The sequence below is a fragment of the Chenopodium album genome, chromosome 21 (assembly GCF_948465745.1).
Source record: "Chenopodium album chromosome 21, dcCheAlbu1.1, whole genome shotgun sequence".
Taxonomy (NCBI): domain Eukaryota; kingdom Viridiplantae; phylum Streptophyta; class Magnoliopsida; order Caryophyllales; family Amaranthaceae; genus Chenopodium; species Chenopodium album.
This window is the reverse complement of record NC_137854.1, coordinates 18,312,117-18,327,488: the sequence shown is the minus strand read 5'-3', so window position 1 is coordinate 18,327,488 and position 15,372 is coordinate 18,312,117. Positions and strand designations below refer to the sequence as shown.

The following is a 15,372-nucleotide window of genomic DNA, read 5'->3' as shown; positions in this document are numbered from 1 at the left end:
TTCATGAACTACTCATTTATTTATTTTTGAAAATTATTAATTTATTCACAATTGTTAATTTAATAATTAAGTCTATATGAAGATTCAATTTTTATGCTAATTATGAGATTTTGAAATATCAAAAGTACAAAGCTCATTTATTGGAGAAGCTCGTTTTATTATTAAGCTCGTTGATGAACATACAGTGTACTAAATGAGATGAGCTTGAACATAAATTTGAGCTAGCTATTAAGCTTGTGATCATATGCAAACTTGCCTAAGTAAAATCAACTTGAACACGAACAAGGTAGTACTCGGCTCGGCTCATTTACACCCCTAGTCGTGGGTTGGTTGGTATCTAGATTTTTTTATATTTAAATTTGACCAATCACGTGGTAACACGTGTCCATTAACATGTTATAACATATGGGGTGACCAATTGGGACCAATAAAAGTAAATACCCTATAAAGTTCGAATTATTAAATAATAATCTAAACTTGGGATTTTTAAAAGCAAATAGCTCAAAGTTGTGATTATTAAAACCAAAATTTCCTTTTAAATGGTAAGATTTTCAAAACTTTGTTCATTTCATGTAGTGTTTGATTGTCAAAAAAAAAAATAAAGTAGTGTTTCAATCAAATTGCTAAAAGCTACTACCCAATAAGAAAAGATATTATACCCAAGATAGAATTGAATTCTATAGCCCATGAAACATTTTTTTTAGTTCATGAGAACCCAAAATTAAGAAAAAAAAAAAAAAAAAGCCCCAAGAACTTCCTAATCTTCTAGTCAGAAGAAGAAAATCTCCAATCATCACGTTCAAACCTAAAATCATGTACTGGAGAAGAATGAAAGATTTAACACCCTAATCCTCAATAATAATCACGTTTAAACCTATATGGCTATAACTACTCTTTGTACATCTTGCTATTAGCCAACTTGACATCATCCTTCACTAAACAGACTAGCTTTCATCAAATGCATAAAATATGCATCATGAAGCAGGTGTTACATGATGCCCAAATTTCCGCCTGTGGCGACTAAAGTCGGACACAAACCTAAAAGTAAGGCCACACCCTTCAATCTTGCACTGATATGGACGTTCACCAGTGTGTAATCTCATGTGTTCAGTCCTAGCCCATGCCCATTTGAAAGTCATAGTGCAGCCTGTCCATGAGCACTTTAAAGGCCTCTCATCGTCGTGAACTTTTTGATGAAGAACCACAGATTTATGGGATCTGAACTTCTTCCCGCATCCTCTTTGATGGCATTTATTGTTCTTGTGTGATGAAAGATCAACCTTCGTCCAAAATGTCATTCGACAACCTTCACGACTACATCTGTAAGAAGTTTTATCATCTAGCGCTTGATTGCAGGAAGCTCTGCCTGAAGATTTCTTAAGTTTCTTAGTCGGGGGCTTTTCTTCCTTTAGTTCAGCAACATTGCTATCAGGTGTATGAACTAAATCATTTCGATTCTTCCTTGGTCTTAAACCTTCACATGGACTTTTTATAAAGTTTTTATGGGCTTCAGTTTGCAGCTCTACTTTTCTTCTTCTTTTACTTCCATCCCTAGAAGTCAATCTTGCAGTAGCCAATTTAATTTCCTGTTTTTCCTGTACGCTCAACAATGAAGAAGCACAACCACCAGTTTGAGAACTACCAGCGAGGTTATCTTTAGGTAAGATATGCATATCTACCTCCACAGTAGTAGTATCATGTTTGCAAGGCTCACTCTCACCCGCATTATTCGCTGCATTAGCATAAACCTCAAGCTTATTGCGGGAGTTGTCTGGGACTGAATTTACAGTAATCTGATAATTCTGATCATCATTCAGCTCTTCAGGTATGCACAACATTGCATGACCACTTGCTTTAGTCATGCAGACATGTTCACCTCCTATTTTCTTTCTAGCACTGCTAGATATCCCTGCAGAACCAATTAAACTAGAACAATTCTCAGCATCCAAGTGCTCAATAACATTATCAGTCTCCCCAGAAATTCTGAGCACATTGGATTCACTTGATGCAGATGTTAAAGCTTCATTAATTAAAGGATCCCTATTCAGAGCAGGGGCCTCAACTTCCTCACATACTTCAAATCGTTTCTCCAAACTCTTGAAACAGGAAGTCCTTGGAATGTCCTCATTGAGATCATTAACCTTTTCAGCATCAGTCACTCCAGTTGGGCATGCCAAGCTACACCCAGAAGCATGTTTTGCTCCAGTAAAAGTTCTTGATGTATTCCTATACTTCCTCCTAGAGTATTGGAGAAGTATCTTTCCTTTACTTTCCATAGAACTGGTAACATGAATAATCTCATCCTTCTTTTCGGAATTGCCATTGCAATTTGTTGCAAGAGTTCTGCAGTTTGACTTCCGTTTTGTCCGAGATTTTCTAGAACACCATTTGATATATGAAATTCTTGAATCAGGAGCCATAATGGAAAGTAAATAGTCAATATTCAGCGCATGCTCTATCTTCTTTGGGAGACCATCTTTTCTGGTCTTGACACTAAACCTTAGATTGATTCCAAGTTTTGATGTCCAGTCTTGGAAATCATTACGCTTCTCATCAATTGCAATATCAATTAGATTCAGTTCTTCCTGAGAAACAGAATCAAATCGAACCTCTTTATAATTAAATGAGGTTCTGAGTTCTTCAGCAACAGCTGCAGCATTTGCCTTATACTTTTGATAGTCTGCAGTACAAAGACAATAAAAGATCAGGAGGTATAAGTCAAAAGCAAGGAAGTCATTGCAAATTTGCAACTATGCAAGTCTGAAGCTTTGAATATGCCAGACAATCTGTTAAATAAATAATTCTCTAGAAATATGACACAAATTTTAGATTCAAAAATACAAAATGTTCCCATGTTCATTGATCACCATAGCAAGAAACAAGATGAAAGTGCGAACATCACTAACACAATTCCTACTTATTTGGCAAAATGCTAGTGAGCTACTTTAACATCACTTGAAATGATCTTGAGAGGTCCTTATGTACAGATCTAAACCCCTACCAAGACTAGTGAGACTGAAAAAAACAAGCATGTGAAAACTCCACAATTTGCTCACTATGTTCAGATGAAAGGTTTAGAGCAATATTATGCACCAGTGATGATACAGAAACACAAAAGAATGGCTTACCAGAGTGGCAGATTACAAGCATCTTTGCTCCACCTTTGGGTCTTAAAAGCTCTTCAATTTTTACAGCATGCTCCAAGCAGAAAATCCGCGGTCTCAAAAACCCAGAAGTATCCCATTTCTCATCATCATTCGTCTCTGTACCAAATAAAGAATCATTAAAACTAGCTTTAGACCAGTGTGGTACACGATAAAAATATGTAGATAAACATACTTATGAGACATCATTTCTTATATTCCAAACATCCTTACTTCTGCATATCATATATCATAATTCGATCTAATTTTAAAGTATATTTCAAACTCTTTCCAATAGTAAGAATAATAGAAGATTTTGAATTATTATAAAAAATGTAAACTTAGCTTACAAATTATAAAGGTCTTATTATCAATTATTGATAAGTTTCCTAAACTCTTTCCCATGGTATGAATATTAAAAGATTTTGAATTATTCAAATCAAGATACTTTTTTTTCATTTTTATTTTTTTATTTTTATTTTTAAGGAAAAAATGAAGGTAAGACTAACAAATTATTATAGTCCTATTTACAGATATTTAAAATTTTCCTAAACACTATTGATCTATTATTGTCAAATGATCCCTGATGTTCAATTGTTCATTTTATTTCCTAAAATCAATTGACCCTTCCAGAAAGATTTGTATGCTTTACACCTTTATTTCTCCAAGTTCTTCACATTTTTTTGCTTTATCAAATTTTGGCAAACCTCATTTACTACCTATTTCATTCACCCCACAACCTTAATTTTCCCACCTTTTCCATACAAAATGACTTTTTTGGTACACTCTTTCCAGAACTTTATACAACTTTTTTCTTATACCCACTCCAACATCAACAGTCTCTCTAATTGCCTTAACTTGTATAATAAATTGTGTGCAAACAGAAATCTTAATAAAATTTTGGAAACATTTTTTTTTCCAATATCTTACAGTAAAAAAATTTATTATTTGTACTCTATATATCTATATCTTTACTCTATAATGACATGGCAATTCCATGCGGCCCTACCAAAGATACCAAATAAATAATGCCTAATAAAAAAAAAAGGAAGAAACTTAAAGGCAATCAGCTGACTAGCTCACCATTATGCAACTAACAGTTCATACAAATTTTTAAAAGAAATTTGGTTTTTCATTTTTTATATTTTAGCAAAAACATATCATAATGACTGCCAATAAAACTGAATTTCTGAAATGAATCACACGGATTCTATTGGACTATCAATCAAGTACGCATACATAAAGAAAGAGGTCATCCAGTGAAGTAGAGGTAATTCCTCACCATTATTGCAAACAAGTGAATAAAAGCAGTAAAGAGAAAAAAGCAATTCAACCCAATCATGCCATAACTAATTGAGATTATGATGACATACCTGGAGAAAAGATCTTAGTGCTGCATTGAATGTGACGCGAATCTGGTTGTCTTGAAATATCAACCACCCCCGATACATTCATCTTCACTGCAGATAAATTTTCCATTGATGCCTTCTTTGATGGTTGAACCACTGACATAATTGGATATCCAAGAATTCCACAAGCAACACACACCAAGGTTCCAGAGTCAACTTGAAAGTCACACAAAATATCGTTACTATCCAGACATAAGGCATTAGGAGTTTTTCTATGTGAGGTTAGCTGGAGATTATCCTCATTCACACCCTTGTATGGCAGGATAGACATACCAACACCTTTTATGGGGGCAGCATCCACAATAGTTCCAGCTTGAGAGTATCGGGCAAATGATGGAAGTGAATCAGGGTGCCATAACACAGCACGAAATGCAGATTCTTTTCCTAGTAGAGTATTTAATAGATGATTTTCCTTGAGAACATCTTCAATAAAAGCTTTTTTAACCATCAGCTCTCTATCTTCCTTCAAACGATTTCTCAAACGAGAGCTCCGTGCACCAGGAAGCAGAGTTCTTGGGACCCTGCTAGATTTCAAGTATAATAAACAAACATAAGACAAGCATGAAACCATTCAGCCTCAAAATAGAGACACACACACACCATCATCATCATCATTCGACATATATATATATACCAAGAATAGGTTCGTATGTGAGAACACCATACCTGTCAATTCCCAGCCCGACTCGATAAACCGACTTGACACAAATCTGAACACGAGTTACACAGAGAGAACCCAAACCTGACCCAAGTAACCCGAATTGACCCGATTTGATCCATGTATCATATTTTGTAATGAGCCAAACGACTCTACCCAAATGACCCGAAAACTTACCCGGACCCAACCCGTTGACCCAAATTAACAGCCCTTGCTCTACTTATATAAGAAAATCTAAACCATTAGATTAATTTACATCTAAAGGTTGAGATTCACTTGTCATTAAAGCATAATGGTAATTAATCAAATATTTCCTACATACTAAATCAGATCACATTTTCATCCCTAATTTTCTATCTCCAAATTCCCCCAATTTCTATCTCTTGAAATTCCTCAAAAATTTCTTCAAATTTCATCAATAATTTTCAAACTTATCCTAAGTTTACCTATTCATAATATGCTGTAAAATGGCTGCAGACATACTAATTTCTCCGAATTTTTGAATTGTAAAAAGAAAAACCCTAGATTTCGTGAATTGTCACATGAAAAATTAGCAGCGAAATTTCAACATATATCGTGAAAGAAAAAGGTAAGTATAGATTTGTGATTTTGAGCTTTTATCATGTGAATTTCGAGTATTAACTGTTATATATTCGTTGTTTCAATTCCGGTGCAGAAAGAATTGTCGAAGTCATCAGAAATTCATAATTACACATTGATTTTTTTCAATTGCTCATCCTACTCATCTACAAGCAACAAGGTAATTACAAACTTATTAGAATTTCCTAATTTCAAGTAATTTGCGAATTTTGAGGTTCAAATTAATATTAGTCCACTAAATATTATGATGGTCCAAATTTTTAATGAAATTATCTTTATAATGTAAAAGTTAATGCCAAACTTATATATATATATATATATATATATATATATATATATATATATATATATATATATAATGAGAAGGATGATTGTGCATATTATTTCTACTAAATGTGCAAATTTGATTTATAACTTACACTTTTTTACGAAAATTTATGCTCATTACGCACAAAAAAAATATGCACATTGAATTTCAGTCAAATTTTTTGCACATATATGATTTAAGATTGGAATATTTAACAAGAATAATTCAACCTTTGCTGTGTTCTCTCAAAATAATCCAACCTTTTGATAACCCTGAATATTCCTAAGTTTACTACCCATTTTCTCCTAACAACCCTAGCAGGTCTCCCCACCTATTATAACCCGTTACCATCCACGTGTCACATCCTAATTGGTCATATTATTATTTATTTAATCTTTAATTCTAATAATAACTATAAAAAAATTCCTTTCTTCTCCTCCCTCATGCTCATCCTACTCCCATCTCTCTTCTCCCCTTTCATGGCCACCATTAACCCCATCCACCACCACACTCCAGCCACCCAACATCAATCGCGCAGCAGCCCGGCCTTCTATTGCAACCAGCAACCCCCATAAAACAGCTGGCAGCAACCACCAAACTGAGCCATGCCACCAAACCACCAACTTGACGCACCTCCTGCACAACAGCCGCCCGTCCACAGCGGCAGCTACACTCTCCATACCTTGCCGTCTGTACCATCCTCATCTCACTGCCACAACAACCCATGGCAGCACCCACACGCATCTATTCTGCACCACTCAATCTAGCCGGCCAATCAACAATTCAAGCAATGCCACGCTCCAAGGCAACCAATTCAGTCCACAAGCAGTCTGCAAATAGCTTAAATTCAGCCCCAAATCAATTAAAATAGTGAGTGTGGGTCACGTTGTGGTAGTGGCTGATTGGAAGGGGAGGGGGGGGTAGTGGGGCGGGCTGGTTGACAGGGAAATCAGATAGGTTGACAGGGGTGAGGTGGTGGCGGGACAGTTCAGGGAGGTGGGACAGTTCAGGGAGGTGAAGGAAGAGGGAGAGAGAGAGAGAGAGAGAGAGGGGGGGGGGGGGGGGGAAAGGCCATTGTTAATGGTTGCAGTTTTACATCAATGATATTGAGGAAGAGAAAAAAAAATTAAATAGGCTTGCTATTAGAAAATAAATAGTGAACTTAGGATTATTCAAGGTTAATCAAAAGGTTGGAAGAAGGGGGCAAAGGTTGAATTATTCTTGTTGAATTAAACTTTAAAAATTAGAATAATTGATTTGAAATTTAGAACAAATGGTTTAAAACTAAGAAAACCAGAGTTAAAACATATGAGTAAAAAGTTGGAACATCTAATTTAAGATTTATAAAAGATGAGTCATTTATAACATCTTATTTTAGATTTATAAAAAAATGAGTTATAATTTAGAAAATCAGACTTTAGATTTAAATTTAAAAAGCGTTTGTAAAGTTTTAGATTACTATAGAGCTTTCATCTTATTGAAAAGTCAATTAATACTTATTACTCCCAATTCATAATGTTCTAAACATTGACTTTTTGCACAAAAATTAAGGAAAAAAATTGTAAAAAGATGGGTGATGTAATTAAACAGAGATAGTGTAGTATTAGAGACAGTGTAATAAGTTGGTTAAGTATAAGAAAAAGGTGGATAAAGTAAGTGAGGGTAAGTGGAAAGGTGTATAGGTGGGTGTAAGAAAATGGTGGATAAAGTAAAAGGGTGAGTGGAAAGGTAAGTATTGTGGAGTAAGTAGGTAAGAAATTAAAGGACTTGCCAAAAACAGAATATGAGTGAAGTGCTAAAAAAATCCTTTCTAGTCGAAGATCCAAAAGAGCCACTATGTGATTACTGGGATAAAATTAAAAATGCCTCCGTTTTTTTAACATAAATGGTTATATAAATATACCCTCTTCAGTCTTAAAGAGCATATAACATTTGATAGAAATGAATGGAGGACAAGGACCTTTGTTGACGACCACCAAAGATAAAGATATTTGGTTCAAGATGCAATCCCATCTGATAGGGATTAAAGCTTTGGCATTGTTATTGTTGGCTTCTTAAAGGCATATAGCACTTAATAGAAATGAATAGAGGACGAGGAACTTTGTTGCAACCACCAAAGATAAAGATATTTGGTTCACGCACGCAAGCAATCCCATCTGATAGGGATTAAAGCTTTGACATTGTTGTTGTTAGCTTCTCAGAAGCATTGGGTGGTGTGGTGATCTTTTAGTGCAATAAAAAACATTGTATCTAGACTTATTTTGCTTGAGATGTGACAAGAGCTCAAAACAAATTAAAATAGTCCATCTAGACCACTACTCACTCAGTCTTTTTTAAGTGCCCCAGTTTGACTAGCATATTTGCCAACGCAGAATTCTGACCAATAATATCTTTAATTATCAAAAATTAAAGTTATTAAAAAGTCTATATTTGGAAACTATACATTGAGATGACTTTAACATTAGATACAAAGCACTAAGCTTCCAAGGTTTATATATTCTAACCAATAATATCTTTAATTATCAAAAATTAAAGTTTATAAAAAGTCCATATTTGGAAACTATACATTGAGATGACTTTAACATTAGATATAAAGCACTAAGCTTCCCAGGTTTATATCCGTGAGAAACAAACACATTTATCTAATTGTGACAATTCACCCCATTTCCCACTCCTCTAGCTACTCCACCACCAAACCAAAACATTTCCTTCTCTCTCCTCCCCTCCCATGGCCATGCCGATCAAGTGATCAACCCGCCTATCTCGCCACTTTGCGGCCAGCTTGGCCGAATAAAAGACAGCCTAGTAGCAAAATATACAAATTAGACCCATAGTAAACCCTTAGGGAAAGGCTTTTGCTAACCGCCGGCACGTTTATGGCCACAAAACTTAAAAGTGGTGGTGGTGATTTCTGTAGCTAGTGCTCGTGCAATGGGGAAGAAATTTGGTTTAGTGGTGCTAGCGATCATCTACAGTGTTGATGGTGGTGGAGTAGCAAAAGGAGAGGAAGAAGGTGGGTCTCTTATTATACCAAAATGTGGAAAATCCAAAAGTGTCCCTCCTATTCATAAATAAAAAGTCAAAAATACCCCAGAGATAAACATTTCCGTTTTTGACGGATATAAACTTGGTTTTATGGGGCACTTATAAAAAAATAAATAGATTTTAAGAAAAAAAAACAAATGAGTACATAACAATGTCTCAATTGTATATGCAGAGGAAACAAAAATTATTAAAAACATTGCTGACCTTAATACAAAAGACATGGTCAATAAGTAAAGCAGTTGTTGATGGGAGAGCATTGGCAAATGATCCATTACAGCCCGCCGCACTGCCGCTTCCTTTGCTATGGTGAGCCATTGAGGTGTGCCAAAGTTGGCAGCTTCTCCACAATTAAAACCTACACACATTAAAAGGAGCAGATTCAATGGAATCACAGAGGGGTTATTTATGAGAGGCCAATTCTCTGCCCAAAGGTATAGGATATATGACGATAAAGTATAAGATGACTAAATTACAAAGTAACCATGAAAAGAGAAAACAGAGGCCAGACTTCGAGTTTTACTTATATTCTGCTAATGTATTTGTACATTATTGCATTACTTAGTTGACTAGTGCAGTTGTGCTCCCTTAATGCCCTCCCAACCCACCCCACTCCTTTAGTTGTATACTTACTTTTCATTCAACTTATACATTGTTGCATCATTATATTGGCTTGTGTTGTTCCCCCTCCCACCCCCACCCACCAGTATCTTCCTCACATGATATAAAAGTCAGCAACTCAACACATTATCAAACACATCCAGCTGATGCATCAAGAGACAAAGGCATTAGAGACATGTTACAAACACAGATCATTTGTTTCTCCATTGTAAACTCCACATAGCTCACTATAATACGATATTCTTACAATAACTAATTTTCCTTACGTACAAGTATTGTTAATAACTAGCGAAAAACAATGCATATTACAAGGCAATAATCTACAGCATTTACGGATGTAACTTGGTGGCATGGTGGAAATGTAGAGCACAGTCATACACAAGCTAAAAACTCACCACATTGAATTATAATGTAATATTCTGTGGATTAAACATTAATTAGTTATAGCCACAGAATAACTCAGTAGAGACAGAAAACAGGATACATATTTTCTGGAAAAACTACTGAGTATTCAGATTTATACATGGTTGGAAACTTATGCTGATGTCAACAACATATAATTTGCAATGATCTATAAACAATTTTGTAAAGTAATTACCATGACTGAATCCTAAATGATAAGCCCTTGGAAACGTCACAACAAATTCACCAGGGTTTTGTACCAACCTACAAAAGATGCATACAATTTAATACTAAAATTAAAAAACAAAAAATGGGCAGCAATTTGTAACATATATAGCATCAAGAAAAAAAACATACAAAAAACAAAGTAGGCAGAACCGCTAGTACTTGATCTTGACATCAGAACTTCAAATTTATATAATAAACATACCTGCAACATGGAATACCAGAAGCAACCGCCCTCTCAGGTGACAAAAGAGTGGTTTTCTCTCCAAGAATCTTTAATGCAGCTGCGCAAGAGACAACTACCTGAGTTACAATAGTATAGAGTTTAACCAATAAGAGAATCCATACAAGAAGATAGAAAAATGAATTCAGTTGGTAATGTAGAAGCAATAACCAACTCCATGTCATTCATTTGTAGGTCGTCCAATAGAGATTACATCTCGAATATAAAGCCTACCATCTCAATCAAAACCAACAATTTGTTTTACAAAGTCAACAAGAGGAAAAATGCCAACACAGCTCCAAATTATTTGAGAATACAGTGTGGTCTTTCTTTGGCATGACTGATGGAGTGATGGAGCATCAGTGATCAAACCAATCAAATTAATGAGAATTTTCATGTTAAATGCAACATGTTGACTTCTCCACTATTCACATATTTTTCTTTGACCATAATTTTTAATCACATATAATAACAATTGTTAGCATATAAGTTGTCCATAGATTTATCTACATGTATGTTTTCAAGAATTTCAACATATCAACTTTTCATAATTTTAATTGATAGATAATAGATATATAAAGGCTCGAAGTTAAGCATTGGCAAGTGTGTAAGTCTTAGGAGGGAGTCACATTTTAATGTCATAGACCTGTAGTGACTTATTTGAATAAATTTACTTACACTTGGAAAACTATAACATGCTAGGAGTTGTTTTCAAAGCCCTAAGATGAGCATTGGTTTCCTTACTATTTGGCATTCAGCATGGAATTGAGCCATGGGTATTAGGATGCATAACAAAATGTTTTAAAACCTCTTAAATCATGCACAGTCGCTACAGCCAAACTCATCTGCCCATAATGCTGCTCCATTCTCACCAAATATCACAGCCACAAAAAATTGCCCTGGCAGGCTGGCATACAAGAAGCCAATTTGTGACGATAGGGTTTCTCTGCCTTGATTCAGTAGATTGGGGTACAAACTTATGATCCTAAGTGCACCACTATCCATGCCAAAATAAATTACCAATGAAGAGCCACCACAAAATAGTGCTTTACAAAAATGAAGCACGAACCAACAAAACACCATAAAGGCATGCAAGCATAACTTCACATATCACCCATCATGCATTCCAGCACCCTATCGTATAGAGATTAAAACAAACATAATCTGAATCATGACCCTCCATGTACAATTTTAAGGGCCATAATTAATCATGTTTTAGGTTAAATATCTTATTAAGACTAATATAAATACATAATGGACAAAAATCCCAATAGCTTTCTTTGTGATATTAGTATAGAATTCTCAATCCTAGTCTGTCAATGGCTTTCCTTTGTGATTCAGGGTTGGCGGCATTTTTTTCTTCATATATCAACATTTTTGGATGGGGACTATTTAAAACAATGCTTGTACAGAAAATTTTGCTTGATGTTATATAATCAAAAATCTCACAACCACAAAAATAAGCAACTTTTATTTAAAGAGTTATTTTACACAAAATTTGTGAAACAAATTCATCTATACTGATTGATGAAGGAAAAAAAAAAAATTCAGCTTACAAGAAACAAAAACAAACATAATTTGAATTAGTATTGAATAATTGAACAGAATGTATGATTTAGAAGATTAAGAAACCCAAATACCTAATTGTTTTTCTCACTTCTTTATCTTTTCCTCACTTCTTCTCTATTAGCCTCTCCTCTATTCTGCCCTCTATATGTCCTTTATGTAACTTATTTAATGTCTGCCCTATCCCCCTCTTTCAATTTTTTTCTCCTCCAACAAACCCTTGGTTGATCCTATTGTGTCCTCTTTCACTATTTTTATCCAGCAAACTCTTGGTACTTATCCTTTCTCCCTTCCGGTCACGTTGAATTCATAACAAAGATTCGACTGTCCAAACTCAGACTTATACACTCTCTCTCTTAACTATACCTCAACATGGTTCCCCACTTTAGTTTAGTCCACATAACACTCTACGCCACCACCACCACAACCCTATCACCCATAAATAGAAGAAACGCTTGGTACTTAGCACTCCTTTTTTATATGGGTAATCCACCTTAGTGTCTTTCAAATGCATCTCATTATATTTCACCAAAGACAGAGGAACAAGAGGGTGTCTTAAGTATAGCGATGATTAGACACACTTTCAGACTCATTATGAGCTTATATAATCACCAGTGATGTTTTCAAACCATTATTCTCAACAGATGGATCAAAAGGAAAAGAAGGAAAAAAAAAACACACACACACACACACACACACATAAACACACAACTACCATCAACCCAGAAAGACCCTATAATATATTTCACTAGAAGAGAAAGGATTGCCTATTTCAAACAAAGAATTTACTTCAAGCTCTTCATAACATCATAAACTTCGAGAATGTTTATTATATAATGATCACTGCTCCAAGGAAATCTCAACTAGTTAAACAAGTGAAAGTTACTAGAAGAGAGGCACATCACTCTCTAATTCCATACTGTCTTTGTCAGCATGAGACATTCATTTTCTCACATATCTCAGTTTTAGGTGGTTGCTAATACAGACCAGTATCCATCACCAGCAAATCAAAATTAATCACTCCCGTAATTTATTATAGCCAACTGCCTATGCAAGCTATTTCATCCAGAACCACATAGTGTTAGCCAACAGGCCAACACTCAGTTACTACATACACCAATCTGATCATGGGATCACTATACAAGGATAGATTAATGACTTCATGGGATACCATCACCGACTCCTGAATGATTAGCACTAAAACCAAGTCAAAATACTACATAATATAAAAATGACGTACCCAAGTGGTCCATATCTCCTCCATAAGCCTGTTTACGTATAACATCCTCAAAAGCAAATGCATGCTCCCCAGGAATAGCATACCATGTCTTTGGTGAACCCGTATGCAGATAATTCAAGCTATGAAGTTCATGATCTTCAACATGCCAGGCAAACCAGCTGAACAACATACCAATGTATACCATTGGTGATGTAACACCAGGAATATCATCCAGCATAAAACGAGTAAGTGATCCAGCAGAGCGAGCAATTACTTGTAGGTTCCAAGGACAGTTTGATAACTTCCATCCTGCAGTACCTTCGACGTCAGCATCAGCACATAGGTCTCTCTGCTTAGTAAATTGAGGAATATCATCTGGTGATGATGCTTCCAAATCAATACGTTTCTTTTCTAACGCTTCAAGTGGACTTGAACTCGGAACTAGTTCTTCACTTTCTACCCCAGCACACAGACTTGCTTCCTTGTTTACACCCTGTTGCCTCAAGTAGGATCTGCCTTCAGGACTTGGACCACACATTCTCTTCCTCTTATTACAAGCACGAAAGTGACCCGACAATCCCTCTGGTTCACCAAAACCAGAACCTGGAACATCATTTGCATATTCAATATATATAGGCTTCTCTGAAGCGGCTTTCCAAAACAATGCCTCAATAGTTAAAGGAGTAACTTCCTTCACTGAACCTAACACACTCCTACTAAACGCTTTCGACTTAGATTCAAACTGTTCCAGTGTGTATAACTCCCCACTTTGCCATACTTGCTTTTGTGCCGCCGGTTGTGACACATCAACCCCACCCTTGCCTCTCTTTGCCTCTTTCCCCAATTCTTGTTGCCTAGTAGTGAATACAGCTCTATTCTCAACCTCATGCTTCTTGTCCTGATTTACCCTCTTCGACGAATCAACGGTTTCTTTCAAATTCACATCCAAACCCAATTCACGGGTTCTCAAAAGGGTTTTGTTTAGTTTATCAAAAACATATCTTTTTGATGGTTTTGGCAATGGAGGAATCACTTTACAAATACCAAAAGCACCAACTTCTTTCTCAATTTTCGATATATACGCAATTGGGTCAGCAAATTCGGTATCGGTCGGTCGGAATTCCGGTGCTAACGGCAATTCCTTTAGCCATTTGGGTAATACGACATTACCCATTGAAAACCAAAATTCAACTCTACACTATCAAAACAGATTAATCAATTTAACAATGCCGTCTACAATTTCAAACCTCCGCAATTCTACGATTAATCATCAAGAATTCTCAGATAAACCCCAGATTCCAATTTAATATTCAATTTTCAATTTTAATCACCATATGATAAAATGAGATTATACAGAATCCCAAGAGCATGGTATAATTGAGATGAAATTGAAGAAAAACTGACAAGAAATTATTAATTTTTATTAAAATAAAGACGAAAATTGACAGTAGAAATGTATGAAATTGACGTAACCTGGAACTGAAGTAAACCGTTTCAGATGATTTTCAAAGAAGCAGCGATTCTTTAGAGAGACAACAACTGAAGAAGGGAGCGACTGAGGTCAATTTTGATGTTTATATACGCTTTAAAGCGGCGCAAGATGGCTGCATCTCTCACATTTATTGGTATGGATTATGGAATATAGATTCGGACGGTCGGGTCAGTTTTGATCAAGTCAAGAACTTTCAAGTCAAAATGCGGTTTATAGAGTTGAATGTCAAATCTTTAAAATAGTTGGTTCACTGTATGGATTCGGATGGTTGGGTCAGTTTTAATCATGTCAAATAATTTCAAGTCAAAATTCTGCTTGTAGAGTTGCATGTCGAGTCTTTAAAGTAGTCGGTTCATTTATACTACATGTTCCTCATGTTCAAATTGGGTTGATCATAAACAAGAGTCGTTATTGGGTTTGGTCACGTTCATTGTAAATGAATTTTATCGAGTTGCTTCTTTTCAG

At 35.5% G+C, this 15,372-nt stretch overlaps 1 protein-coding gene across 1 annotated transcript; it reads right to left on the bottom strand.

Annotated features, from left to right (window-relative positions):
* Window positions 1-594: 594 nt before the first annotated feature.
* LOC145601252 (lysine-specific demethylase ELF6-like) lies at window positions 595-15,016 on the bottom strand. The gene is made up of 7 exons (XM_081657226.1): window positions 13,437-15,016; window positions 10,613-10,691; window positions 10,379-10,446; window positions 9,367-9,517; window positions 4,517-5,073; window positions 3,129-3,263; window positions 595-2,680 (listed from the first exon to the last, which is right to left on the bottom strand). Exons 1-7 carry the CDS (start codon window positions 14,587-14,589, stop codon window positions 975-977), a joined length of 3,849 nt encoding a protein of 1,282 aa, XP_081513352.1. The 5' UTR covers window positions 14,590-15,016; the 3' UTR covers window positions 595-974.
* Between the last annotated feature and the right edge of the window lie 356 nt (window positions 15,017-15,372).

What these genes read in the sequence shown, in the direction of transcription:
- LOC145601252 (XM_081657226.1), bottom strand. Translation starts at nt 14,589, where the DNA reads ATGGGTAATGTCGTATTACCCAAATGGCTAAAGGAATTGCCGTTAGCA. An exon ending in AGGAGATATGGACCACTTGG is followed by an intron (nt 10,692 to 13,436) that starts GTACGTCATTTT and finishes TCTCTTGCGCAG; the next exon opens with CTGCATTAAAGATTCTTGGA. An exon ending in CACTAAGATCTTTTCTCCAG is followed by an intron (nt 3,264 to 4,516) that starts GTATGTCATCAT and finishes TATTTGGTACAG; the next exon opens with AGACGAATGATGATGAGAAA.